The sequence below is a fragment of the Globicephala melas genome, chromosome 11 (genome assembly GCF_963455315.2).
Source record: "Globicephala melas chromosome 11, mGloMel1.2, whole genome shotgun sequence".
Classification (NCBI taxonomy): Eukaryota; Metazoa; Chordata; class Mammalia; order Artiodactyla; family Delphinidae; genus Globicephala; species Globicephala melas.
In genome coordinates this window covers 46,192,395-46,220,262 of record NC_083324.2, presented here as the reverse complement: position 1 = coordinate 46,220,262, position 27,868 = coordinate 46,192,395, and the positions used below count along the sequence as shown (strand labels likewise).

The window sequence follows — 27,868 nt, the reverse complement described above, 5'->3', positions numbered from 1 at the left end:
AAGAATTTTTTCTTTTAGTAAATCACAATGACAACTTTGCCAGCTTTGTAGAGAACAAGATTACCCAACCATACAGAGTAGAAATCCATTTGCATGTTAAAAATCCAAATAAGATGGCTAATTGTCCACTTCTTTGGATATATCCCGTTATGGTCACTTACTCCTGAATCATTCAAATGCACAAACAAAATTCATTTGTGGCAGAGAGCATGAAAAACAGGTGTGGACAAGTATATGCACAAATATACATAATAATCATGTATGTGCACTGCACCACTTAAGCTCTTCCTCTAAACAAAATTTCACAGTAAACACCTTTACTTGAAAGTATACCCACAGATATCTGGGAACACTCTGACAGTAAAAGTGTGGGTAAATTTCAGTGCTCACAAGAAACAAAAAAGATTAAAGGTTTCCACACTACTATAAATGTAGACATAAAGAATCCTAGAATACTAGACTAAGGATCACCCCACCCACTCCTCTTATGGGCAAAAACTAGGAAGGTGAGAGAAGGAACTTGCCCAAGACGCTGTAACCCCTGGACTGCAGCCCTGGGCCTAGAACAGGTTACCTGGATGTAGTCCAGTATGTGTTCTACTAGACAAGGCTACTTGCTCTGCGATACCTACAGCCTGCTCTCAGAGCAGTCTGCGGACCTCTGGTGAGCCACAGATCCTTTCAGGAGGTCTCACGAGGTCAAAACTATTTTCATAACAATCTAAGACTTTATTTGCCTTTTTCACTCTCATTCTCTGATGGGTATACAGTGGAGTTTTCCAGAGGTCACATGATAAGTGACTACCAACAGTCTGAATGCAGAAGCAGATATGAGAATCCAGCTGCCTTACATTAAGCCAGATATTAAAGAGGTGTAAACTTGTAAACAATGTTACTCTTTTCACTACATTTGTTTAGAAAGCAGTTATTTTTAGAAAACATGTTATTTATTTTAACCTGCAATGGGTTTATTACTATTGTTTTAAAATAAATTAATAAGTTGACATATTTTGAATTATTCAGCTTTAATTTTTTTTTTTTTTTTTTTTTTTTTTGGCGGCATGCGGGCCTCTCACTGTTGCAGCCTCTCCCGTTGAGGAGCATAGGCTCCGGACACGCAGGCCCAGCGGCCATGGCTCACGGGCCCAGCCGCTCCGCGGCATGTGGGATCCTCCCTGACCGGGGCACAAACCCGTGTCCCCTGCATCGGCAGGCGGACTCCCAACCACTGAGCCACCAGGGAAGCCCTCAGTTTTAATTTTTAATACAGTAAATATTGATAGCTATAACCTCTAAACAAAGTTCCTTGGGGTACTTCCTAATTTAAGAGTATAAAAGGGACTCAAGACCAAAAAGTTTGAGAACCCTTGACTTCTTCCCACACTTATGTACTTACTGATGACATGTAAAAGGAAAAAAAAGTTCTTTTGCCAACAACTAACACACAACAGAATCTGATCTTCAGTTTCAAGGCGATGCTTTATATTGGACCTATTTTAGTAAATGGCTCAGTTAACTTATAAGAAGAAAACCTTACATTTTAAAATTTTCTCTTCAGCTTCTTTAAGGTGTGATGTTGACGAAGGACACCATGTGGGAAGCCAACCAGTTAGCCATCCTGACCTGGAGCATCAAAAACAAAATACAAATAAGTGAGTTAATGCTCTTCTCAACTCCCAACTGTTACATAGGGAGAAGAAAAGCAGAATAGAAAGTATACTGTCCGTGTGACGAGGAAGCTATCTGTATGTGACAAATTCACCTAATAGGTACAAAGCATTGTGATAAAATACTGGGATACAGATACCTTCAACCTGAGAACCTACAAGTAGATCTCCAAGTCCATCTTACCTTCATGGATAGTCAGATTCCACATAATCAAGCAGAGACTAAAAATGGGCAGAACAAGAAAAGACAAAAAAGGCATTCCACCACCCCACTGCAAGACAGTTTCTTATCAGGGTGGAAGTACAAAAAAGTTAAAGACCATGAGTATGATCATTTCAATGGCAGGTTCACAGCAAGTACAAAATATACCTACTGTGAGGGCTGAGAGAAGAGACATCTTATTAAAATATGAGATTTTTTTTAAAGCTTCAGATCTCATGGTTAAGTGTAGAACACACCCCTAATACAAATGCAGAGGATGGGCCCATGTCCAATCTACCTAGCATGAATGGTTAACTTTTAAAAGCTTTGGATTCCAGCAAACAGTAGATGATAAGAAGGCCCCAGGCATCTGGCAGAAGACAGGGAAACAAAGAGAACAAGGAAGCAGGCCTTGCGCAAGAGGAGACAAAAGGCATGGGGAGGCTGGAACTGACACACTTTGCTCTTAGCCAACCAAGGAGAGGGTGAGCCTTCAACTCCTGGTCTAGCAGCAGACCCCAGGCATATCCTAACAATCTGAGATAATGCAGGGCATTAGCAGTCATCTGACAGTTAGCAAGCGCTCAGCATATGGCCAGTATCACTTAAAGTGAGAACTTTCTCATCAAAGAGAAAATGAATTAAAGAAGAAGAGAAGCCAACTGCTGCAGAGTCCAGATGAGAGGTAAGAGCCAGAACGAAGGCTTTGGCAACAGGAATGGAGACAAGAAGATGAGGAATATTTAAAATTAAACAGGGGGCTTCCCTGGTGGCATAGTGGTTGAGAGTCCCCCTGCCAATGCAGGGGACACAGGTTCGTGCCCCAGTCCAGGAAGATCCCACATGCCGCGGAGTGGCTGGGCCCGTGAGCCATGGCCGCTGAGCCTGCGCGTCCGGAGCCTGTGCTCCGCAACGGGAGAGGCCACAGCAGTGAGAGGCCCGCGTACCGCAAAAAAAAAAAAAAAAAAAAAGAATAGCTGTGAAAAGAGAAATGTGCTAAGTTCTAAATGCGCTGATACAGCATCTACCTTTTCTAAGCTTTGTAGGCTCATCCTACTGCATTTCCCTTCCCTGTAAAATTCCTCTGGGCATTATGTATAACAGGCGCTCAATAAATAATGTTTGCTGAATGATTAAGTCACTCACAAACCAAGGTACTCTCAGTCCAAGCTACACCCATTTCACAGATGTGAACACTGAGGTTCAGAAATGCAGGCCCAAGAGTATTCAGCTAGTAAGTGACATAAGCAGAGATGTGACCTGAATTCTGAGTGACTTCAAAACACTTTTTATCTCAGGTGACTACCTTCCTTAAAATGTCTGAGGAGTTGTCAGAATAAAATCACATTCCTTAAATCTGCACAGAAGATGCTTTACAATCCATCCACAGGTTACTTCGCCCCATCTTGTCTTTTCACATTGTACTTTTTTTTTTTTTGCGGTATGCGGGCCTCTCACTGTTGTGGCCTCTCCCGTTGCGGAGCACAGGCTCCGGACGCGCAGGCTCAGCGGCCATGGCTCACGGGCCCAGCCGCTCCGCGGCATGTGGGATCTTCCCGGACCGGGGCATGAACCCGCGTCCCCTGCATCGGCAGGCGGACTCCCAACCACTGCGCCACCAGGAAAGCCCCACATTGTACTTTTTCAATACCTCATAACTCCCAAAATTTCATGTTATTTTATGCCTCTATGGCTTTTCCCTCTGCCCAGAATACCTTGCCTTTTCTGAGATACTGTCCCTGATCCTGATGCCAAGAGCACAGGTGATTAGTCAGTCCTCTGGCCCTTGTTACAGGTATAGTTACTATTGCTGTGGTTACTTGTCTATTTATCTGCCCTACTGCACTCTGAGCACAATGAATACTAAACCCACGTTAAAAGTCATTCGTATATTGCCAGTGCCAAACACACTAACCGGCTTGTGGCCACGTGAGTGCCTGGTAACTGTGTGTGTGAAATGAAGGCCTTGGTCAAATGAAATACAAGAAGCGGATGGAGGAAGGCAAATGAGGTTCATTTCTATAGGCAGAGAGCACTTACAGTTCCACTAGTTCTTTATTAGGTGACAGGATATGGGCAAGATGTGGGCCTGAAACCCCCCCAAAACAAAACAAACAAATGTCAACGCAAAAAGATCAGTCAAGAAAAGGGTAATCAATAGAATGAACAATTTAGGAAGGTGATGAAAAGCACTGTAACTCACATTTTTTCTCATATATATATATTTTTCCTTTTTATCTGCTAGTCAACTTTCTTCTTGTCTCTTTATCTTCAGATGTAAAAACTTCCTAGTAAGGTCCGTAAGTAAGCATGTATATATGTATGTATGTATGCATGTACACACAAACACAGGATTAAAGGACAGGACTATAAGCAGATGTATTTGGTCAGGTTTTCATGGCATGTGGGTTATACTATGGAGATATTATGTGAATAAAAGAATGTCAGGGTTCCAGTTCAAGACGGAAGATCCTGATCTCACCTCCTCCACACGCACACTGAAATCTACAGCTACACGTTCAACAATTTCCTCTGACAATAACCTAAAAACTGGCAGAGCAAGGCCCTCCACATCACCCAAACCAGAGAGAAACCACATCGAAGCAGGTGGGAAAGGCTGAGACACAATCTCACAATAAACCCCACCCTGGTGCAGCGACCCACAGTCGGGAGGGAACTCAAAACCCAGAGCTTCTCCCTGAGGAGCAAAGGGCTCATAACCCACATTGGGCACCCCAATTTTTAAGACTGGCAGCTGAAAGATGAGCCCCCAAAATGTCTGGCTTTGAAGACCAATGGGGCTCAAGTCCATGAAACACATGGGGTGTGGCAAATCGAGGAATGGTTCTGAAAGGGCTTGTGTGCAGACTCACCTGCACCAGGGCCCAGCACAGAAGCAGCCTTTTGAAATCACCCAGGCTTTACGTGAAAGAGACTAATTTCCTAATTTTAAAGCAATGGCCGAAGCAGCAGGGGCCTGCTGGGATGCTCTCCAGGGATGGAGACTGGTGGACACCATCTTCCTGCTCCCCCTCTGCCATTTTATGTTTGGTGACCCAGTTTTTATGTTTGCTACCCAGAGGACACCCCTTGATCACCTGGCTCTGGCAGTCAGAGGGGCTTGTGTTCCTGGGTCCCATGGGACTGTAACAATCAGAGAGACAGTTCTTGGCAGACTGCCACTCTCAGGACACCACACAGACAGTTGACAGAAACACTTCCCTAGTCTCTCTGAGAAAGTGGCCTATTTGTTTGTCCAGGAGTTTTGGCCTTAGAAGCAGGTTTCTGGTTTGGCACACATTAACGACTACAGAGCTGCTTTCATGGAACAGAGGCTGGGAGATGCCATTTTGCACTCACCCTCTGCCTTGCTATAGCTCACCAATATCTCCCAGAAAGGAGCTTGTGTACTCCTCTGGAGCCCTGATTTGTGCGACTGCTACCCAAGCAACGCATCCAAACCTGGAGGCCAGCAAGGCTTACGGTTGTGGTCCCACAGCAATATATATATATACATATTTGCATTATTTAAAAACTGATACCTAAGGTTTTGGCTTCCATTCAGCCTGAATCTAGGTGCTGACTGAGATACTCCCCTTTGGGACACTGGCCTTGGCACATCCTCAACTACTGGGAACCAGTAAAAATAAAATAAGCTTCTTGGACAATCACAAAGGTTTGAAAGACACGAAGAGCTAGGGCAGGGTTAAACAATAAGGTTTATCTCCTATGGTCAACCCTTTAAGACTGGGAAAAGTGGTTGTTTTTCATCTATTGCACAGAAACGAACAGAGAATCAAGCAAAATGAAGAAACAGAGGAATGTGTTCCAAACAAAAGAACATGATAAAACCCCAGGAAAAAAGAAAAAAAATGCTAATGAAACAAAGATAAGTAATTTACCTGATAAAGAGTTCAAAGTAATGGTCGTAAAGATGCTCACTGAACTTGGGAGAATAAACATGGTGAGAATTTTGACACAGAGACAGAAAATACAGGAGAGTTCCACACAGAAATCACAGAACTGAAAAATATGAACTAAAAAATACACTAGATGTGGGAATTCCCTGGCAGTTCAGTGGTTAGGACTTGGCACTCTCACTGCAGGGGCCCGGGTTCAATCCCTGTGCAGGGAACTAAGATCCCAAAAGCCACACAGTGTAGCCAAACAAACAAAACAAAACACTAGGTGAGTTCAACATCAGACTAGATAAAGCAGAAAAAAAAGGATCAATGAACCCAAGACAGGGCAGAGGAAATCACCCAAACAGAGCAGGAAAAAGAAAAAAGAATGATAAAAAAAAAAATAAAGATACCATAAGGGACTTGTAAGAAAACATCAAGCTGAGTAATATTCACACTTTAGGGGTCCCAGAAAAAGAAGAGAGAGAGAAAAGGGCAGAAAACTTATTTTAAGAAGTAAGGGCTGAAAACTTGCCTAACCTGGGAAAAGAAAAAGACATCCAGATCCAGGAAGCCCAGAGAGTTCCAAATAAGATGAACCTAAAGAGACCCACACAAAGCACATTATAATTAAAATGCCAGAAGTTAAAAACAAGGAGAGAATCTTAAAAGCAGAAAAAGAAAAATAATTTTTTATACATAAGGTACCTCATAAGTCTCTCGGTTGATTTTTCAGCAGAAACTGCAGGACAGAAGGGAGTGGCATGATATATTCAAAGTCATGAAAGAAAAAAAATTTCGAACCAATAACACTTTAACCAGCAAATTTATTCAGAACTAAATAAGAGGTAGAGTTTTCCATACAAGCAAAAGCTAAAGGAGTTATCACTACTAAACCAGCCTTACAAGAAATGTTAAAGGGATTTCTTTAAGCTGAAAAAAAACAGCACTAATTACTAAGCAGAAAACATATCAAAGTATAAATCTCACTGGTAAAGGTAAATATACACAAAGGTAGTGCACTAACCACTACTGAAACTAGTATGAAGATTAAAACACAAGGGACTTCCCTGGTGGGACAGTGGTTAAGAATCCACCTGCCAATGCAGGGAACACGGGTTCGAGCCCTGGTCCAGGAAGATCCCAAATGCCGCAGAGCAAATAAGCCCGTGCGCCACATCTACTGAGCGTGCACTCTATAACCCGCGAGCCACAACTACTGAGACCATGTGCCACAGCTACTGTAGCCCGCACACCTACAGCCCCATGCTCCACAAGAGAAGCCACCGCAATGAGACGCCCATGCACCGCAATGAAAAGCCCACGCACCGCAACGAAGAGTATCCCCCACTCACCGCAACTAGAGGAAGCCCGCATGCAGCAACGAAGACTCAACACAGCCAAAAGTAAGTTTTAAAAAAAACAACAAATAAATTTATTTTAAAAAAAAGATTAAAAGGCGAAAGTAGCTAAATCAAGTAAACAACCTAACTTTATACCTCAAGAAAAATCTCGAGTAAACAACATAACTGTATACCTCAAGGAACTAGAAAAGGAAGAAACAAGGCCCAAAGTTAGCAGAAGGAAGGAAATAACAAAGAGAAAAAATAAGTGAAACAGAGACTAAAACGACAATAGAAAAGATGAGTGAAACCAAGATTTGGTTCTTTGAAAAGATAAAACTGACAAACCTTTAGCTAGACTCACTCAAAATCAAAAATGAAAAAGGAAGCATTACAACTGACAGTACAGAAATACAAAGAATAATAAGCTACTATGAAAAATTATATGCCAACAAATTGGACAACTGAGAAGAAATGGATAAATTCCTAGAAACATACAACCTTCCAAGACTGAATCATGAAGAAACAGAAAATTTAAACAGAATGATGACTAGTAAAGAGATTGAACCAGTAGTTTTAAAACTCCCTACAAAGAAAAGTAAGAGACCAGACAACTTCACTGGTGAATTCTACCAAACATTCAAAGAAGAATTAATACCAATCCCTCTCAAACTATGCCAAATAACAGAAAAGGAGCAACACTTCCAAACTCATTTTACAAGGCCAGCATTTCTCAATACCAAAATAGACAAGGACACCACACAAAAAAGAAAATTACAGGTCAATATCACTGATGAACATAGATGTAAAAATCCTCAACAAAATGTAAGCCAACTGGATTCAACAATACGTATATTAAAAGGATCACATACCACGATCAAGTGGAGTTTATTCCAAAGATACAAGAATGGTTCAACAATCGCAAATCAATGTGATATACCACATGAATAAAATGAAGGATAAAAATCATATGATCAAGAGAGACCTTCAAGAAGGTGGAGGAGGAAGACATGGAGATCACCTTCCTCCCCACAAATACATCAAAGATACACCTACATGTGGAACAACTCCTACAGAACACCTACTGAGCGCTGGCAGAAGACTTCAGACTTCCCAAAAGGCAAGAAAATCCCCATTTACCTGAGTAGTGCAAAAGAAAAAAGAAAAAACAGAGACAAAAGAATAGGGACGGACCTGCACCTCTGGGAAGGAGCTGTGAAGGAGGAAAAGTTTCCACACACTAGGAAGCCCCTTCACTGGCAGAGATGGGGGGTGGGTGGGGGGGAAGCTTCGGAGTCACAGAGGAGAGTGCAGCAACAGGGGTGCAGAGGGCAAAGCGGAGAGATTCCCACAGAGAGGATCAGTGCCGACCAGCACTCGCCAACCTGAGACGCTTGTCTGCTTACCCTCCAGGGCAAGGGGGGCTGGGAGCTGAGGCTTGGGCTTTGGAGGTCAGATCCCAGGGAGAGGACTGGTGTTGGCTGCGTGAACACAGCCTGAAGGGGGCTAGGGTGCCACAGCTAGACAGGAGAGAGTCTGGGGAAAAGTCTGGACCTGCCAAGGAGGGAAGAGACCACTGTTTTGGGGGTGTGCGAGGAGAGGGGATTCCTTCCCCGTGTGCCCACAGAAGGCAGAGTACCGCCTAAATGAGCTCCTGAGATGGGCGCCAGCCACAGCTATCTGCTCATATCCCAGATACAGGCATGAAACGCTAATGCTGCTGCTGCCACCAAAAATCCTGTGTGCCAGCGCAGGTCACTACCCACACACCCCCGGGAGCCTGTGCAGCACACCACTGCCAGGGTCCCGTGATCCAGGGACAACTTCCCCAGGAGAACACACGGTGCACCTCAGGCTGTTGCAATGTCATGCTAGCCTCTGCCGCCACAGGCTCGCCCCACATTCCAATTATGACTACCGTACCCCTCCCTCTCCCTGATCTGAGTGAGCAAGAGAGCCCTAATCAGCCGCTACTTTAACCCCCTCCAGTCTGGGCAGGGAACAGATGCCTGAGGGCGACCTACACACAGAGGCAGGGTGAAAACCAAAGCTGACCCCAGAAGCTGAGCAAAAAAGAAGAGAAAGGGTAACTTCTCCGTGCAGCCTCAGGGTTAGCAGATAAAACCCCACAATCAACTTGATGAACCCTGCAGCTGTGGAATACCTGAATGGACAACGAATATTCCTAAAACAGAGGTGGTGGACTTTGGGAGCAACTGTAGACTTGGGGTTTGCTTTCTGCAACTGATTTGTTTCTGATTTTTATGTTTATCTTGGTTTAAGTTTTAGTGCTTGTTATCATTGGTGGATTTGTTTATTGGTTTGGTTGCTGTCTCTTATTTTTTTATTTTACTGTTTATTTTCTTTCTTTTTTCTTTTTTTTCTTCCTTTCCTTCTGAGCTGTGTGGCTGGCAGGGTCTTGGTGCTTCACCCGGATGTCAGGCATGAGCCTCCAAGGTGGGAGAGCTGAGTCCAGAAGACCACCAGAGATCTCCCGGCCCCACATAATATCAATCGGCGAGAGCTCTCCCAGAGACTCTGTCTCAACGCTAAGACCCAGCTCCACCCAACAGCCGGCAATCTCCAGTGCTGGACACCCCAGGCCAAACAACTAGCAAAACAGGAACACAACACCACACATCAGCAGAGAGACTGCCTAAAGTCATACTAAGTTTGCAGACACCCCAAAACACACCACCAGACATGGCCTCGCCCACCAGAAAGACAAGATCCAGCCCCAACCACCAAAACACAGGCACCAGTCCCCTCCCCCAGGAAGCCTACACAAGCCACTGAACCAACCTCACCCACTGTGGACAGACACCAAAAACAATGGGAACTACGAACCTGTAGGCCGTGAAAAGGAGACCCCAAACACAGTAAGTTAAACAAAATGAGAAGAAAGAGACATATGCAGCAGATGAAGGAGCAAGGCAAAAACTCACCAGACCAAACAAATGAAGAGGAAATAGGCAGTCTACCTGAAAAAGAATTCAGAGTAAGGACAGTAAAGATGATCCAACATCTTGGAAAGAAAATGGAGCAAATACAAGAAACGTTTAACAAGCACCTAGGAGAACTAAACAGCAAACAAACAATGATGAACAACACAATAAATGAAATTAAAAATTCTCTAGAAGGAATTAATAGCAGAATAACTGAGGCAGAAAACAGAGAAGTGACCTGGAAGATAAAACAGTGGAAATAACTGCTGCAGAGCAGAATAAAGGAAAAAGAATGAAAAGAATTGAGGACAGTCATAGAGATCTCTAGGACAACATTAAACACACCAACATTCAAATTAGAGGGGCTGCAGAAGAAGAAGAGAAAAAGAAAGGGCTTGAGAAAATATTTGATGAGATTACAGTTGAAAACTTCCCTAACATGGGAAAGGAAATGGTCAATCAAGTCCAGGAAGCATAGAGAGTCCCATACAGGATAAATCCAAGGAGAAACACACCAAGACACATATTAACCAAACCATCAAAAATTAAACACAAAGAAAAAATATTAAAAGCAGTAAGGGAAAAGCAACAAATAACATACAAGGGAATCCCCATAAGGTTAACAGCTGATCTTTCAGCAGAAACTCTGCAAGCCAGAAGGGACTGGCAGGACATATTTAAAGTGATGAAAGGGAAAAACCTACAACCCAGATTACTCTACCCAGCACAGATCTCATTCAGATTCGATGGAGAAATCAAAACCTTTACAGACAAGGAAAAGTTAAGGTAATTCAGTACCACCAAACCAGCTTTACAACAAATGCTAAAGGAACTTCTCTAGGCAGGAAACACAAGAAGGAAAAGACCTACAAAAACAAGCCCAAAACAATTAAGAAAATGGTAACAGGAACATACATATTGATAATGACCTTAAATGTAAATGGACTAAGTGCTCCAACCAAAAGACACAGACTGGCTGAATGGATGCAAAAACAAGACCCATATATATGCTGTCTAAGAGAGACCCACTTCAGAGCTAGGGACACATACAGACTGAAAGTGAGGGGATGGAGAAAGATACTCCATGCAAATGGAAACCAAAAGAAAGCTGGAGTAGCAATTCTCATATCAGACAAAATAGACTTTAAAATAAAGACTATTACAAGAGACAAAGAAGAACACTATGTAATGATCAAGGGGTCAATCCAAGAAGAAGATATAACAATTGTAAATATTTATGCACCCAAGATACGAGCACCTCAAGACGTATGGCAAATGCTAACAGCCATAAAAGGGGAAATCAACAGTAACACAACCACAGTAACACAATAACAGCCATAAAAGGGGATATCGATTTTAACACCCCCACTTCCACCAATGGACAAATCATCCAAAATGAAAATAGACAAACACAAGCATCAAATGACACATTAGACCAGATGGACTTAATTGGTATTTATAGGACATTCCACCCCAAAACAATAAAATACACTTTCTACTCAAGTGCTCATGGAACATTCTCCAGGATAGATCATATGTTGGGTCACAAATCAAGTAATTTTAAGAAAACTTGGTAAATTTAAGAAAACTGAAATCATATCAAGTATATTTTCTGACCACAATGCTATAGATATTATGAGAAAAAAACTGTAAAAAGTAAAAACACATGGAGGTTAAACAATATGCCACTAAATAACCAAGAGGTCACAGAAGAAATCAGAGGAAATCAAAAAATACCTGGAAACAAATGACAACAAAAACATGACGACCCAAAACCTATGGGATGCAGCAAAAGCAGTTCTACGAGGAAAGATTATGCAATACAATCCTACCTCAAGAAACAAGAAAAATCTCAAATAAACAACCTAACCTTAAACCTAAAGCAATCAGAGAAGGAAGAACAAAAAAACCCCAAAGTTAACAGAAGGAAGGAAATCATAAAGATCAGATCAGAAATAAATGAAAAAGACATGAAGAAAACAATAGCAAAGATCAATAAAACTAAAAGCTGGTTCTTTGAGAAGATAAACAAAATTGATAAACCATTAGCCAGACTCATCGAGAAAAAAACGGAAAGACTCAAATCAGCAGAATTAGTAATGAAAAAGGAGAAGTAACAATTGACACCGCAGAAATAAAGGAACATGAGAGATTACTACAAGCAACTATATGCCAATAAAATGGACAACCTAGAAAAAATGGACACATTCTTAAAAAAGCACAAACTTCCGAGACTAAACCAGGAAGAAATAGAAAATATGAACAGACCAATCACAAGCACTGAAATTGAAACTGTGATTAAAAATCTTCCAACAAACCAAAGCCCAGGAGCAGATGGCTTCACAGGTGAATTCTATCAAACATTTAGAGAAGAGCTAACACCCATCCTTCTCAAACTCTTCCAAAATATAGCAGAGGGAGGAACACTCCCAAACTCATTCTACGAGGCCACCATCACCCTGATACCAAAACCAGACAAGGATGTCACAAAAAAAGAAAACTACAGGCCAATAAGACTGATGAAATTAGATGCAAAAATCCTCAACAAAATACTAGCAAACAGAATCCAAGAGCACATTAAAAGGATGATACACCATGATCAAGTGGCATTTATCCCAGGAATGCAAGGACTCTTCGATATATGCAAATCAATCAATGAAATACACCATATTAACAAACTGAAGGATAAAAACCATATGATCATCTCAATAGATGCAGAAAAAGCTTTCAACAAAATCCAACACCCATGTATGATAAAAACTCTCCAGAAAGTAGGCACAGACGGAACTTACCTCAACATAATAAAGCCCATATATGACAACCAACATCATTTCAATGGTGAAAAACTGAAACCATTTCCTCTAAGATCAGGAATAAGACAAGGTTGCCCACTCTCACCACTATTATTCAACATAGTTTTCAAAGTTTTAACCACAGCAATCAGAGAAGAAAAAGAAATAAAAGAAATCCAAATTGGAAAAGAAGAAGCAAAACTGTCACTGTTTGCAGATGACATGATACTATACATAGTAAATCCTAAAGATGCCACTAGAAAACTACTAGAGCTAATCAATGAATTTGGTAAAGCTTCAGGATACAAAGTTAATGCACAGAAATCCCTGGCATTCCTATACACTAACAACGAAAGATCAGAAAGAGAAATTAAGGAAACTATCCCATTCACCAATGTAACAAAAAGAACAAAACACCCAGGAATAAACCTACCTAAGGAGGTAAAAGGCCTGTATGCAGAAAACTATAAAACACTGATGAAAGAAATTAAACATGATACAAACAGATAGAGAGATATACCGTGGCCTTGGACTGGAAGAATCAACATCGTGAAAATGACTCTACTACCCAAAGCAATCTACAGATTCAATGCAATCTCTATCAAACTACCAATGGCATTTTTCACAGAACTAGAACAAAAAATTTTACAATTTGTATGGAAATACAAAAGACCCTGAATAGCCAAAGCAATATTGAGAAAGAAAAACGGAGCTGGAGGAATCAGACTCCCTGACTTCAGACTATACTACAAAGCTACAGTAATCAAGACAGTATAGTACTGGCACAAAGACAAAAATACAGATCAATGGAACAGGATAGAAAGCCCAGAGATAAACCCACACACATACGGTCACCTTATCTTTGATAAAGGTGGCAAGAATATACAATGGAGAAAAGACAGCCTCTTCAATAAGTGGTGCTGGGAAAACTGGACAGCTACATGTAAAAGAATGAAATTAGACACTTCCTAACACCATACACAAAAATAAACTCAAAATGGATTAAAGACCTAAATGTAAGGCCAGATACTATAAAACTCTTAGAGGAAAACATAGGAAGAATACTTTATGACATATATCACAGCACGATCCTTTTTGACCCACCTCCTAGAGAAATGGAAATAAAAACAAAAATAAATAAATGGGACCTAATGAAACTTAAAAGCTTCTACACAGCAAGGGAAACCATAAACAAGACAAAAAGTCAACCCTCAGAATGGGAGAAAATATTCGCAAACGAAGCAACTGACAAAGGATTAACCCAAAATATACAAGCAGCTCATGCACCTCAATATTAAAAAAACAAACAACCCAATCCAAAAATGGGCAGAAGACCTAAACAGACATTTCCCCAAAAAAGATATACAGATTGCCAACAAACACATGAAAGGATGCTCAACATCACTAATCATTAGAGAAATGCAAATCAAAACCTTAGTGAGGTATCACCTCACCCCAGTCAGAATAGCTATCATCAAAAAATCTACAAACAATAAATGCTGGAGAGGGTGTGGAGAAAAGGGAACCCTCTTGCACTGTTGGTGCACATGTAAATTGATACAGCCACTATGGAGAACAGTATGGAGGTTCCTTAAAAAACTAAAAATAGAACTACCATATGACCCAGCAATCTCACTATTGGGCATATACCCTGAGAAAACCATAATTCAAAAAGAGACATATACCACAGTGTTCACTGCAGCACTATTTACAATAGCCAGGACATGGAAGCAACCTAAGTATCCACTGGCAGATGAATGGATAAAGAAGATGTGGCACATATATACAGTGGAATATTACTCAGCCATAAGAAGAAACGAAATTGAGTTATTTGTAGTGAGGTGGATGGACCTAGAGTCTGTCATACAGAATGAAGTAAGTCAGAAAGAGAAAAACAAATACCGTATGCTAACACATATATATGGAATCTAAAAAAAAGGTTCTGAAGAACCTAGGGGCAGGACAGGAATAAAGACACAGACGTAGACAATGGACTTGAGGACACGGGGAGGGGGAAGGGTAAGCTGGCACAAAGTGAGAGAGTGGTATGGACATATACAGACTACCAAATGTAAAATAGATAGCTAAGTGGGAAGCAGTTGCATAGTACAGGGAGATCAGCTCGGTGCTTTGTGACCACCTAGAGGGGTGGGATGGGGAGGGTGGGAGGGAGACGCAAGAGGGAGGGCATACATGTATATATGTATACATATAGCTGATTCACTTTGTTATACAACAGAAACTAACACATTTTAAAGTAATTATACTCCAATAAAGATGTTTTAAAAAATCATAGGATCACCTCAATAGATACAGAAAAGGCATCTGACAAAATTCATCATCCCTTTATGATTAAAAAAAAAGTCTCAACTAAGTTGGTACAGAGGGAACATACCTCAACATAACAAAGACCATATATGACAAGCCCACAGCCAACATCACAGTTAATGGAGAAAACCTGAAAGCATTTCCTCTAAGATTAGGAGGAAGGCAAGGATGCCCACTATTGCCACTTCTATTCAACATAGTATTAGAAGTCCTAGCCAGGACAATTAGGCAAAAAAAGAAATAAAAGGCATCCAAATTGGAAAAGAAGAACTGCCACTATTTGCAGATGACATGGTGTAATATATAGGAAACAATAAAGACTTCACCAAAAAACAAAAAACTGTTAGAACTAATAAACAAATTCAGCAAAGTTGCAGGATACAAAAATCAATATACAGAAATCTGTTACATTTCTATACACTAATAATGTAGTATCAGAAAGAGAAATTAAGAAAACAATCCCATTTACAAGTGCATCAATAAGAATAAAATAACTAGGAATAAAGTTAACTAAGGAGGTTAAAAGTCCTGTACACTGAAAACTGTAAGACACTGATGAAAGAAATGGAAGAAGGCACAAAGAAATGGTAAGATATTTCATGCTCATGGATTGTTAGAATATTGTGAAAATGTCCATATTAACCAAAGCAATCTACAGATTCAATGCAATCCCTATCAAAATTCCAATGCCATTTTTTCACAGGAATAGAACAAACAATTCTAAAATTTGTATGGTACCACAGAAGACTCCAAATAGCCAAAGCAGTCTTAAGGAAGAAGAACAAACCTGGAGGATTAACACTTCCTGATTTCAAACTATATTGCAAAGCTATAGCAATTGAAATAGTAATGGTGCTGGCATAAAAACACAAACACAGATCAATGCAACAGAACAAAGAGCTCAGAAATAAACTCACACATATATAAATTAACTTATAACAAAGGAGCCAGGACTATTCAATGGGGGAAAGGATGGTCTCTTTCATCAATGGTGTTGGGAAAAGTGGAGAGCAACATGAAAAAGAATGAAACTCAACCACTATTTTATATCATACACTCAAGATGGATTATAGACTTGAATCTAAGACCTGAAAGCATAAAACTCCTAGAAGAAAACAGTAAGCTACTTGACAATGGTCTTGAGGATATTTTGAATCTGACACCAAATGCAAAGACAACAAAAGCAAAAATAAATAAGTGGGACTACATCAAATTAAAAAGCTTCTAGGGCTTCCCTGGTGGCGCGGTGGTTGGGAGTCCACCTGGCGATGCAGGGGACGCGGGTTCGTGCCCTGGTCCGGGAAGATCCCACATGCCGCGGAGTGGCTGGGCCCGTGAGCCATGGCCGCTGAGCCTGCGCGTCCGGAGCCTGTGCTCCGCAGCGGGAGAGGCCACGGCAGTGAGAGGCCCGCGTACCGCAAAAAAAAAAAGCTTCTACACAGCAAAGGAAACCATCAACAAAATGAAAAGGCAACCTACTGAATGGGAGGAAATATTTGCAAATCATAAATTTGATGAGAGGTTAATATCCAAAATATATGGGCTTCCCTGGTGGCGCAATGGTTAAGAATCTGCCTGCCAATGCAGGGGACGTGGGTTCGAGCCCTGCTGTGAGAAGATCCCACATGCTGCACAGCAACTAAGCCCGTGTGCCACAACTACTGAGCCTGCACTCTAGAGCCCGTGGGCCACAACTACTGAAGCCCGCGCACCTAGACCCTGTGATCTGCAACAAGAGAAGCCACAGCAATGAGAAGCCCGCACACCGCAACAAAGAGTAGTCCCCGCTCGCCACAACTAGAGAAAGCCAGCGTGCAGCAACGAAGACCCAACGCAACCAAAAATAAATTAATTAAAAAAAATATATATATATGTAAAGAATTCATACAACTCAATAGCAAAAAACAGTCCAATTAAAAAATGGGCAGAGGATTTGAATAGACTTTTTGCCAAAGACGACATACAGATGGCCAACAGACATGAAAAGATGCTCAACATCGGTAACATCAGGGAAATGTAAATTAAAACCACAATGAGATATTCCCTTACACTGGTTAGAATGGCTATTACCAAAAAGATAAGAAATAACAAGCGATAGAGAGGATATGGAGAAAAGGGAACCCTTGCACACTGTTGCTGCTGGAAATGTATAATGGTGCAGTCATTATAGAAAACAGTATGAAGGTGCCTCAAAAAATAAAACTACCATAGGATCCAGCGATTCCACTTCTGGGTATTTAACTGAAGAAAACAAAAAAAGTAACTTGAAAAGATATATGCACCCCCCATGTTCACTGAAGCATTATTTACAATGGCCAAGATATGGGGAAAAAAACCTAAGTGTCCATCAACAAATAAATGGATAAAGAAAATGTGTATAATACACAAAATATATACATAATGGAACAGTATTCAACCATAAAAAAAGAATGAAATATTACCATTTGCACAACATGGATGAACCTAGAGGGTATTATGCTAAGTGAAATAAGCAGAGAAAGACAAATTCGTATGATCTCACTTATATGTGGAATCTTTCAACAACAATAAACTCAGAGATAAAACAAACTGGTGGTTGCCAGAGGTGGAAAATGGGTAAAATGGGTGAAGGGGGTCAAAAAGTAAGAGCTTCCAGTTACAAATAAAGTAAGTTATGGGGATGTAATGTACAGCATGGTGACTATAGTTGATACTGTACTGCATATCTGAAAGTTGCTAAGAGAATAAATCTGAAAAGTTCTCATCACAAGAAAAAAATTCTGTAACTATGCATGGTTAACTAGACTTACTGGGATGATCATTTTGCAATATATAAAAATATCAAATTATATTATACCCCTGAAACAAATATATGGTATATGTCAATTATGTCTCAATAATAAAAAAAGAATGATAGAACAGAAGATCCATAATAGCCTACATTACAATAAGGCTCTAGTCTAATGTTCTCTGCTGCCAGTTTCAAATCTTCTGAATTAACAGGAGATAAGACCTCTAGGCATCTCTGACAAATGCTACCTGTAACTTATTATCAAGGTATCAAGATAATAGAAAACATTACTACTATTAGTTTATTGTAAATATATAAACTATTTACAAATTGTCAAGGAAAAACAACTCAAGCCTTCAGCAACGAAATTTTCAATTTATTCAACAATCTTTTCAATTGTTGAAAACAGCAGTTTAACAGGCAACTAAAAGGAAAGAATCTCATGATCTTTGGAGCTTAAAATAAAAAAAGTCCTTGACAACATGGTCATCAATGTCTATGTTCGGCCACAAATATATGAACTAGTACCTACAGGAAGTTACTTACAACTCAATCTCATCAATTTTTTTCAACAAATATCCCTCAAATAATAGCACAGTTCTTGGCCAAAGAGAATCAGAGATCAGTACAACAACAAATAAAAGTGAAATGAACTATAACCTACTACTGTTCCCACTTACATCATAGACATGTTGGGGCAGAGAAAACACAAATGCAATCTTTGTTTCAGTCTTCAAAAAAAATAATATTAAAAAAAAACTCAGTCTCTGAATACCTACTATGCACAAGGCACTAGAGTTTAAAATGTGATATATCAGCCGGTAATACAAGACTCATGCCTACCTCTACCTATTTACCACTCATCACAAAACCAACTTTCAAAGGATAGGATTGTCTTGTCTATGCATTTTTCCTCTTAGTGACTGGCTTAACTCAAAGAGAAGGGGCAAAACAATGCTTTTATGTTTGCAAGGCTACTGTATTACATTAAAAATTAGGGCTCTTCAACCACAAGAGGCACCAATACTCTCCAAGTTTTTACAGCAGCTTTTTCATCAAAGTAGATAATTTTTTTTTAAGTGGAGCTTTTCTAAAGTATATTTAAACTGAAAAATCTATATTTAACAAAACATAGTAAAATATTTTATTTTCACTGTTAACGGAACTGTAAAGATACCTCTCCCCTAAGCCACGATAATGTTTCTATCTAATCGGTTTTTGCCTTAACCAGATGACAATGTTTTATATAAACTGCCTTTACTTCTTTCTTAGAGTTATTATTCTACAGGACTGAGTGTTAGCACATAGTAGGTTCAAAGGAACATTTTTAAAGAGTGAAAAGCAAGGGTCTATCTTTTCCACCCTTTAGGTTATCACCCTTTGTTCACTGAGTTCCCACACCTTAGCTTGCAACCTCTATTGCTTCAACCCTCTGAAACAGCAGTCCCCAACCTTTTTGGCACCAGGGACCAGTTTCGTGGAAGACAATTTTTCCATGGACCGGGTGGTGGGGGCGCTGTTCAGGCGGTAATGTGAGCAATGAGGAGCGGCAGATGAAACTTCGCTCACTGGTCCACCGCTCACCTCCTGCTGTGCGGTACCGGTCCACAGCCCGGGTGTTGGGGACCCCTGCTCTAAAACACCCATCCAACCTCACTTCCTGCCTTTGGGGTAAATTGACCTCATCTTCAAAGAAACCCTCTGCCTCTTCCACAAAATCTCCTATGCCATTCAGTGTTGTTCTGCATTTCTAGGCTTAGTGTGTCGAAGACTGGAACTAAGGACATGAGATTGGAAATAAGGACACAGACTGAAGTTTGTCAGATATCCAGCCATACTTCTGAGGTCACAAAAACCAAAGTAAAAATTAAATTTACCAAGGCCATAATACAGTGAACAAGATACAGGGCTGCCTCCTCAGAACTTTGGAAAATACACAGAAAAGCAAAAATTAACTTCTCTAATTTATTTAAGCAGATCAATAAACACCATCATACATTGCTGAGGCCCTAACTTCAGAAGAGAAGAAAAGTGTCAATCGCAATGTAAAGATAAGCCATTCACTACAGGAACTGTATCTATCTATGGCATCAGGAAGGCTTACCAATGTGCACCAAAAGGTTTTCTACACTGTCCATTTGTTGAGAACTGACCTCATTAGGAAGGCTGACGATCTAAGCCCTAAAGCATCTTATCAAAAAACTAAATAATCTTGCTTTATAACCTATAACAGATAGAAGGAATCTTTTTAGTGAGCAGACTTCTGAGTAAGAAAAGCTTTAAAACACTACACTAACAGTGGCAACTGTAAGGAAGCCAAACAGGATGTGCTTAGCATACTAACAGAGTTTATTAACTTAAGAATGTGATTTTAAGTATCCCGAGTTTGAGAGATAAAACTGAATATTTTTTCCCTTAACTTTTTTTTAAAATTAATTTATTTTTGGCTGTGCTGGGTCTTTGTTGCTGCATGCAGGCTTTCTCTAGTTGCAGCGAGCAGGGGCTACTCTTTGTTGCGATGCACTGGCTTCCCATTGCGGTGGCTTCTCTTGTTGCGGAGCACGGGCTGTAGGCGCACGGGCTTCAGCAGTTATGGCTCTAGGCGCACGGGCTTCAGCAGTTGTGGCGCGCGGGCTCTAGAGCGCGGGCTCAGTAGTTGTGGTGCACGGGCTTAGCTGCTCCATGGCATGTGGGATCTTCCCGGACCAGGGATCGAACCCATGTCCCCTGCATTGGCAGGCGGATTCTTAAACACTATGCCACCAGGGAAGTCCTCTCTTAACTCTCTATGTAATCTTTTGTTAAAAAAAAATATCTTTAACATTGCACTTGTATCCTAGGACATCAACATGTAAATTGGCTAGTAATTCCTGTTTTGTTCTCTAAGGCATCTGACTATCTATAGTATTACTAAATCTGATTTGCACAATCTGTAAATATTGTGAAACAGTGAAAGAGGTTTCAAAGTATTCTGAAGAAAATATACAGAAGTCTGGTCAATTTCCACACACTCTTGGCCACTTAAATAACATTTCTAATTAGGTTATAAGTAAAGAGGATTTCATTATATTACAATTTTGTTTTAAATGGCCTCCCTCCCTATACTGGTACTGTCAAGAGAGAAAAACTATGTTTATTACTGCTCTCTATATAAGCTATTCTAAGCACTCTATGCACAGTAGTCTATCTCATTTAGAGAAACTATGAGGTTTTGATTTTATTATAAATATCCAAATTTATTAGACATATGAATATACACATTCCTCTGAAATAATTCCTCAACCAATGAATGACTGAAAACTTCCAAGCTGAAAATGATAACACACTTGGGCAAATAAAGACCTTCTTTCCTGGGAAATGACTTCTTAAATCCTATCCTGGAAAAGAGGAAGAAAAAAAAAAATAGAGTATGTCTCACACAATCATAATTTAAGTGACTAATATGCCATTTTATTTTAAATAAATAATGCTAGTGATTCAAATTATCACAACCATTAGACCAATGACAACACAGGCCCTCTAGTATATTTTAACACGTTAATTAGCATTCTTTTAACTATTTTTCATTTCTAACCTGTAACTTTTACTTTTTTTACTATTATTTTTTTCTATTTTTTAAGAAACTTTTATACAATTTTTAAACATTACTGTCCTAACCTGTGACTTTTAAAGACCTAGAGTTGGAGAATTGGTGTTTTAGACATAGTCATGTGCTGGTAATATTTTCCCCCATTTGTTTCCTACCTTCTCACACAGTAAACAAGCCATTCTAGAATCAGACACATCATCATCCAACATACATAATTAAAGAAACTACATGTGTACTTTTAGATTTACATTGTTTAATAAATCCAAGTGACATTTTGTGTTAATTCCAAAATAAGTTCATCCACTAGATAAAGAAAATAAAAACTAAAAATCCTAAGTCTCAAACTGAATAATAAGTTTTAATAAAATCATCTTTCTATACAATTTTTTTTTATGATTCACGATCAGGAGTGAGAGATTATAGAACTGTGGAATCAGACTAAATATCTAACTATACAATGTTTCTGAATGGCTATTATAAACAATACAGACTTTAAGGACTCATTCAGAGACACATTTGATTCTGAAATGTATTATTCAGTGTTGTTTTTATTAAGTGTACCATCCATGGGACTTTTTTTTTTGCGGTACACGGGCCCCTCACTGTTGTGGCTTCTCCTGTTGGGGAGCACAGGCTCTAGACGCGCAGGCTCAGCGGCCATGGCTCACGGGCCCTGCTGCTCCGCGGCATGTGGGATCTTCCCGGACCAGGGCACGAACCCGTGTCCCCTGCATCGGCAGGCAGACTCTCAACCACTGCGCCACCAGGGAAGCCCCTACAATCTTCTGTTAAGTTCTTTGTCATAGGATGAAATCTGCATTTGCTGGTCTGTAATTGGCATTTTGGAGAACAGGCAAAACAGTGAAGCATGGTTCCCTGTTGGTTCATCCAAGGTCAAGGAAAAGAATCATATTCCCAACCCCTCCAATATAATTTAAGTTCATGATCCTAATGGCTCAAACTCGTCCTAGTCAAGTTCAAACTTTGAATTTCTTATGAATACATCTATTGATGTCCTTTGGATATTTTAGGATTAAAAAATTTAAATCACAAACTGCAAAATGAATAATCAAGTACTAGGTTTTTGATCTTAATATTTGTTTCAGCCTAAGTTTACAACAGTTGAAGTGTTTGATTCTTAAAAATGTATTGAAGCTTTCTATTTGTAAAGCCTCTTTAGGTTCTATCAGACTTGAATAAGACAAAAGCTTTGTCCTCAATGAGCTGACAAAACAAATATAGAAAACTCTACTACAAGACATGGTGGAGATGCCATGAAGAACGTTTTGGAAAATACCGTGGACCTTTAGAGAAGGAAGATCACAATCTGTTTTGGGTCAGAGAAAACAACTTGAACCAAGTCATGTGGAAAAGGGAAGTGAGCAAGAAACATGTTCAGGAAACAATGAAAGACACAGCTTGGCCAGAGCCCAGTGCACAGGGAGGAAATAAGATTCCAAAGACAAGAGCCATGCTGCCTGTAAAGGGCTCTGAAGTCAGGCTGAGGACATATAATAAAGTCACTGTGTGTGGCTGTGCTACAAGCAAGACTGTGCCTCTTGGGGGTGTGAAAGTAACGAATAAATTACACTGAAAGCATAGGGACAGAACATATTACTAAAGCCTGCAATAAATCAGAAAAGGGAGTAACGGGGATCTGAACCAGGTGGCCCCCAGATGACAGTGGGAATGGAAAGGTGATGTTGCACTTAAAATCTACTGCACGTGGTAAAGGAGTTGGTATCTGGAGCAATGAAGGCAGGGGAGGGCGAGTGGGAAGCCGGTGCCACAGTTCTTAATCTGGATGACCAGAAGAAACTAAATACCTAAGTGCCCTAACAAAAATAGGAAGTCAAGGGGAAGAACTGAGATTTTTGTATTGTTAGTTCAGGGGAAGGCGGTGCAAATGAGATTCTGGTCTGGACTTGTTACATTTGAGGAATCAGTTGCAAACATTTGGCACACAGAAACATCACTGAGTACTGAAGAAGGCTCCATCCTGAGGAGATTTCAGCCCTCTCCACAAACAGGATAGTTAAAAGAAGTGTGAGTAAACAAGGCAAAAATGAAAACATAGATGGAGGCAGATTGGAGAATGACTCCATTTAGAGAATGGGGGGGGGGGGCAAATAAAACTAACTACTGATCTCAGGTAAGACAAGAAGCAAAATGTCAGAAGATGGCTCTTATCAGACATTCGCTAGAATGTCTGGTAAGAGTCTCAAAAGGGAGTAGCTATCTTTAGTGTCAAACACTAAAAAGGACCCAAGAAATATAAGTATTGAGAAAAATAAAAGTCCACTGGGATGTGGCACTGAGAAGTTCTGTGATGTTTAATAAGTCAGGAGGTAACGACTTGGAAAGGGGAGATGGTAACAGAGAGGAGTCACTTATCTTAGAAGTCTTTTAAAAGATAGGAGAGTGGACTTCTGTCTCTTATTTCCAAGGCAAAGAAATACAGTAAAACTCTAATGAAATCCTGTAGTGCAAACCCACTGGAGGGGAAAAAAAATCCCTTATTTATTACTATTTGATGATTTCCATGGTGTAAGTACTACCACCATGGCTGATTTCAAGATGCCAATGGTTGGCAAAATTCCTGAAAATTTAGTAATAACTCTGGACCACCACTGCAAACTGCTACTCTGTGGTCTACTCTGCAACTCAGCAATTCCGTGACAGCCTTCCTCTAAACTCACCTGATACTTAATTATTCTCTGGGACAACCTTGCAGCAATTCACAGAAATCTACCCAGCTCTTGTTACATATTGCTTTCTCAACTGTATTACAACTGAAAAGGGTTAGATGTTGAAAGCCAAATGGCTCCCAGGCATGCCTGTCTTCACTAAGAAGGAAACAACAATAATTACATACTCCAAAAAGCCTTCAGGTGACCTTTTTTATAATTGTTTCCTTTGTTAATGTCATTGTCCCTTATAAATCTGAGATGTCTTGAGAATAGGGAACTTGATTCAAAGACTTCAGTTTTCCCACAATCCACTTGGCTCTTGGGATAGTTCTATTGTTGATCAACCAATTAAAAAAATTTTTAAAGTAAGCTCTGTATCAATGAAGGAATAAGTAACGAAGTATCAGTGGAATAAGCAAAAGAAACATGAACCAAACATCCTAGTAGGCCCAATCGTGGTGAGAGGCAGCAGAGATATGTGACAGCTCCTTAGACTAAATCCAGATACCTAGGGGGCTCCAATCCATCCCTGCTACTTGCTGGTGGGATGCTAGCAGCAGTCCCAGTTGCAGTTCCACCTGAAAAATGGGAACAGTAGTACCTAGCACACAGGGTCGACCTTAAGGTTTAATATGAACACATTAGGGAACACCCAGCAGGAACAGGTACTTACTTGTTACAGTTCACAATGCCATACCAGTTTGTACACTGGACACTGATCAAGTGTATCACCAAGAGCACCAAGGAGGCCCACCTCTAACAAGGGACTGCGGCTGGTTAGCTGCTAAGGATAGTTTATAGTCTGTCCCCAGTGACCTCCTGCTATCACCCAAAACCACAAATTCCTTTCATGGCTGTGCCCTGGACTCCCAAGTCCCACAACAACATGGAGGCCAAAGAGTCCTCCTAAAAGCAATCTGAGAGCCAAAAATGTTGTGACAAAGGAGAGGGTAACAAGCTAACAGGTTCTGACTTGTATTCACACAGCCTGCAGCATCTCACCTCAACAAGGAAGTTCATCAACAAACCAAAATAATGGACCTATTCATCATATAAACAAAACTCAAGAGAAGAACCTAGTTTCTAATATTTCACAACTCTTCCCCTCTGTCATCTTTCCAAATACCCCTGTCTGTCATGATACTTTATATTCCCTTCTGTCATTTAGTTTTTCATATGCTAATTTCTCCCGACATCTGAAATAGAATTGTTGTCAAAATATTAAACATATATGGGGGGTAGCACAGAAGTTTATTTACTTTCCAATCTGAATGACTGGCCTTGAGAAATAGGGCAATAATGTTCATAGCAATTTAATTTTTCCACTAATTAACTGCTATTCATCTACTGCCAAGTGCATGAAGTTACAGGTAGAAAAGAATAATACAAACAGTATATTCGTATATCAAAAAGTTTCCCATTAGAACCCTCCTAAACTGTTGACGGGAACGTAAATTGGTGCAGCCACTATGGAAAATAGTACGGAGATTCCTTAAAAAGCTAAAAATAGAGCTACCATATGACCCAGCAATCCCACTCCTGGGCATATGTCCAGAAAAGATGAAAACTCGAATTTGAAATGATACATGCACCCCGATGTTCACAGCAGCACTATTTACAAGTGCTGGAAGACATGGAAGCAACCTAAGCGTCCATCAACAGATGAATGGATAAAGAAAATGTGGTATATATATACATTGTGTGTGTGTGTATATATACACACACACACAATGGAATATTAGCCATAAAAACTAATGAAATACGACCGTTTGCAGCAACATGGATGGACCTAGAGATTATCATACTAAGTGAACTAAATCAGAGGAAAACAACTATCACATGATACCACTTACACGTGGAATCTAAAAGAAAATGATACAGATGAACTTATTTACAAAACAGAAGCAGATTCAGACATAGAAGACAAACTTATTACCAAAAGGGAAGGGGGGAGGGATAAATTAGGAGTTTAGGATTACCAGCTACACACCACTATATATAAAATAGATAAACAACAGGACCTACTGTATGGCACAAGGAACTATATTCAATATCTTGTAATAACCTATAATGGAAAAAAACCTGAAAAGAATATGTGAATATATATATATACATATATACACACTGAATCACTTTGCTATACACCTGAAACTAACACTACATAGTAAATCAACTGCACTTCAATAAAATAAAAATTTTTTAAAAAGCTTCCCGTTAGACATCTGTCCCACCACTTCCATAAAGTTTCCTACACATAGTGTGTCTTCTGAGAAGCAAACGCACACATCTCTCCAGTAACGCCTGAACACTTGGAAGCAAAGGAAGATCTCCATTTGAGAGATTACTGACTCTGAATTTGCTACCCATATCGTGTTAATTTTCTTTCTATACAGCATCTGTAAATTAAACGTCCTCTGAAAGCTCAAGCCACAGACTCACTCCCCCAGCCCCTTTCCCCCATTCTGGGCTCCTCCTTCCCCCGACACTCCCTTCCCTCCCGCGGCTTCTGGGATGAACGTGGGCTCGCCATCCAACACTGTCCCGAAGAAGCGTCGCCCCTTCCTCAGGCTCCCGAGACGCTCGGCCGGGTGGCACTTTCGTTCTCGCCCCGGGATGGACCGAGCACAGCGCGAACCTGAGGTCCGAAGCCGCGCTCGGAAGTGGACAGAGTGACTCAGCCGTTTCCCATAACTCGAGTCAGGTGCAGGGACGCCGGTCAGCACTCGCGGGCCGCGCTGGGGGCAGGGCTGGGTCCGCAGCCGTCTCTGCCCGGAAGGAGACCTCAGCGGACGACCAGCCCGGACTGAGTGCCGGGTCACCCCCGCCGCCCGCCCCGCCGAGCCGCTGACACGACCCCGCGGCGGCCCCTCCGCGCGGGGGTCAAGCGGCCTCCCGGCGCTGCCTGGGTCACACTCAGACCCGAAGGGCGCCCGCCGGGGGCAGAGCGAGGCCAGGGCTTCTCCTCCCGGCGCCGCGCGGATTCGCGCCGGGGCCGGACGACAGAGCCGCCGGGCGAGTTAAAGAGTCCTCGGCGCTGCCCGCGCGCCCGAACCTGACGTAGCCCTCGCCACACTTACTTCTCATTAGCGTCCACAGAGTCCACCTCCACCTCCTCAGCCGCCATGGCCGCCGTCGCCGCGCGAGCTTCCGGCTGTACTTCCACGCCGGCTGACAGGCCGACTGGGAGGCCGGTACCCGCCGCCGCCCTTAAGGCCGCCGCCAGCGTAGGAGTCGGCCGCCCCATCGCGTGACCGGGCGGTGCGGCCGCGCGCCTGCGCGTGCCGGGCCATCCTGACCCCCCCTTCATCCACCAGTCACGCATGCGTCCTCCCGTCCGACGCGCTCGGGTGTGGGCGCTAGGCGGGGCAGTCAACCTGGGGGAAACGAGACTGGCCCGGCAGAGTTAGGTGGTAACTAACTTCAATCATAACCGTATTAATGCATCATCCGCTGATATTGATTGTCAGGTGCTGGGCACTGGACAGACACCTAGCAGTTCCCTGGGGAATGAGGCGCGACCTTGCCCTGAAAGAGCCCATCTAGTATTCGATAGATGCTGCAATAGCGAATGGAAATGCTGTAATGGAGGAGCTGTGTGGCCTGCCGCCGGCCCTTCCTCGCAGGTGGGTGGCCTAGGGGA

The 27,868-nt window shown here is 41.3% G+C and overlaps 1 protein-coding gene across 3 annotated transcripts in view; it reads right to left on the bottom strand.

The window, feature by feature from the left end:
- The window catches only part of ABHD5 (abhydrolase domain containing 5, lysophosphatidic acid acyltransferase), a 46,011-nt gene extending 18,461 nt beyond the window's left edge, over positions 1–27,550 (bottom strand). For 2 of the 3 annotated variants that reach the window (XM_030830229.2, XM_060307926.2), the window contains exons 1-2: positions 27,306–27,550; positions 1,538–1,623 (exon numbers count right to left, since the gene is read on the bottom strand). In XM_030830229.2, coding sequence (XP_030686089.2) covers positions 1,538–1,623; positions 27,306–27,550 — 331 coding nt within the window. The remainder of the gene's footprint in view (positions 1–1,537; positions 1,624–27,305) is intronic. The other variant, XM_030830232.3, reaches the window with a different exon arrangement.
- Between the last annotated feature and the right edge of the window lie 318 nt (positions 27,551–27,868).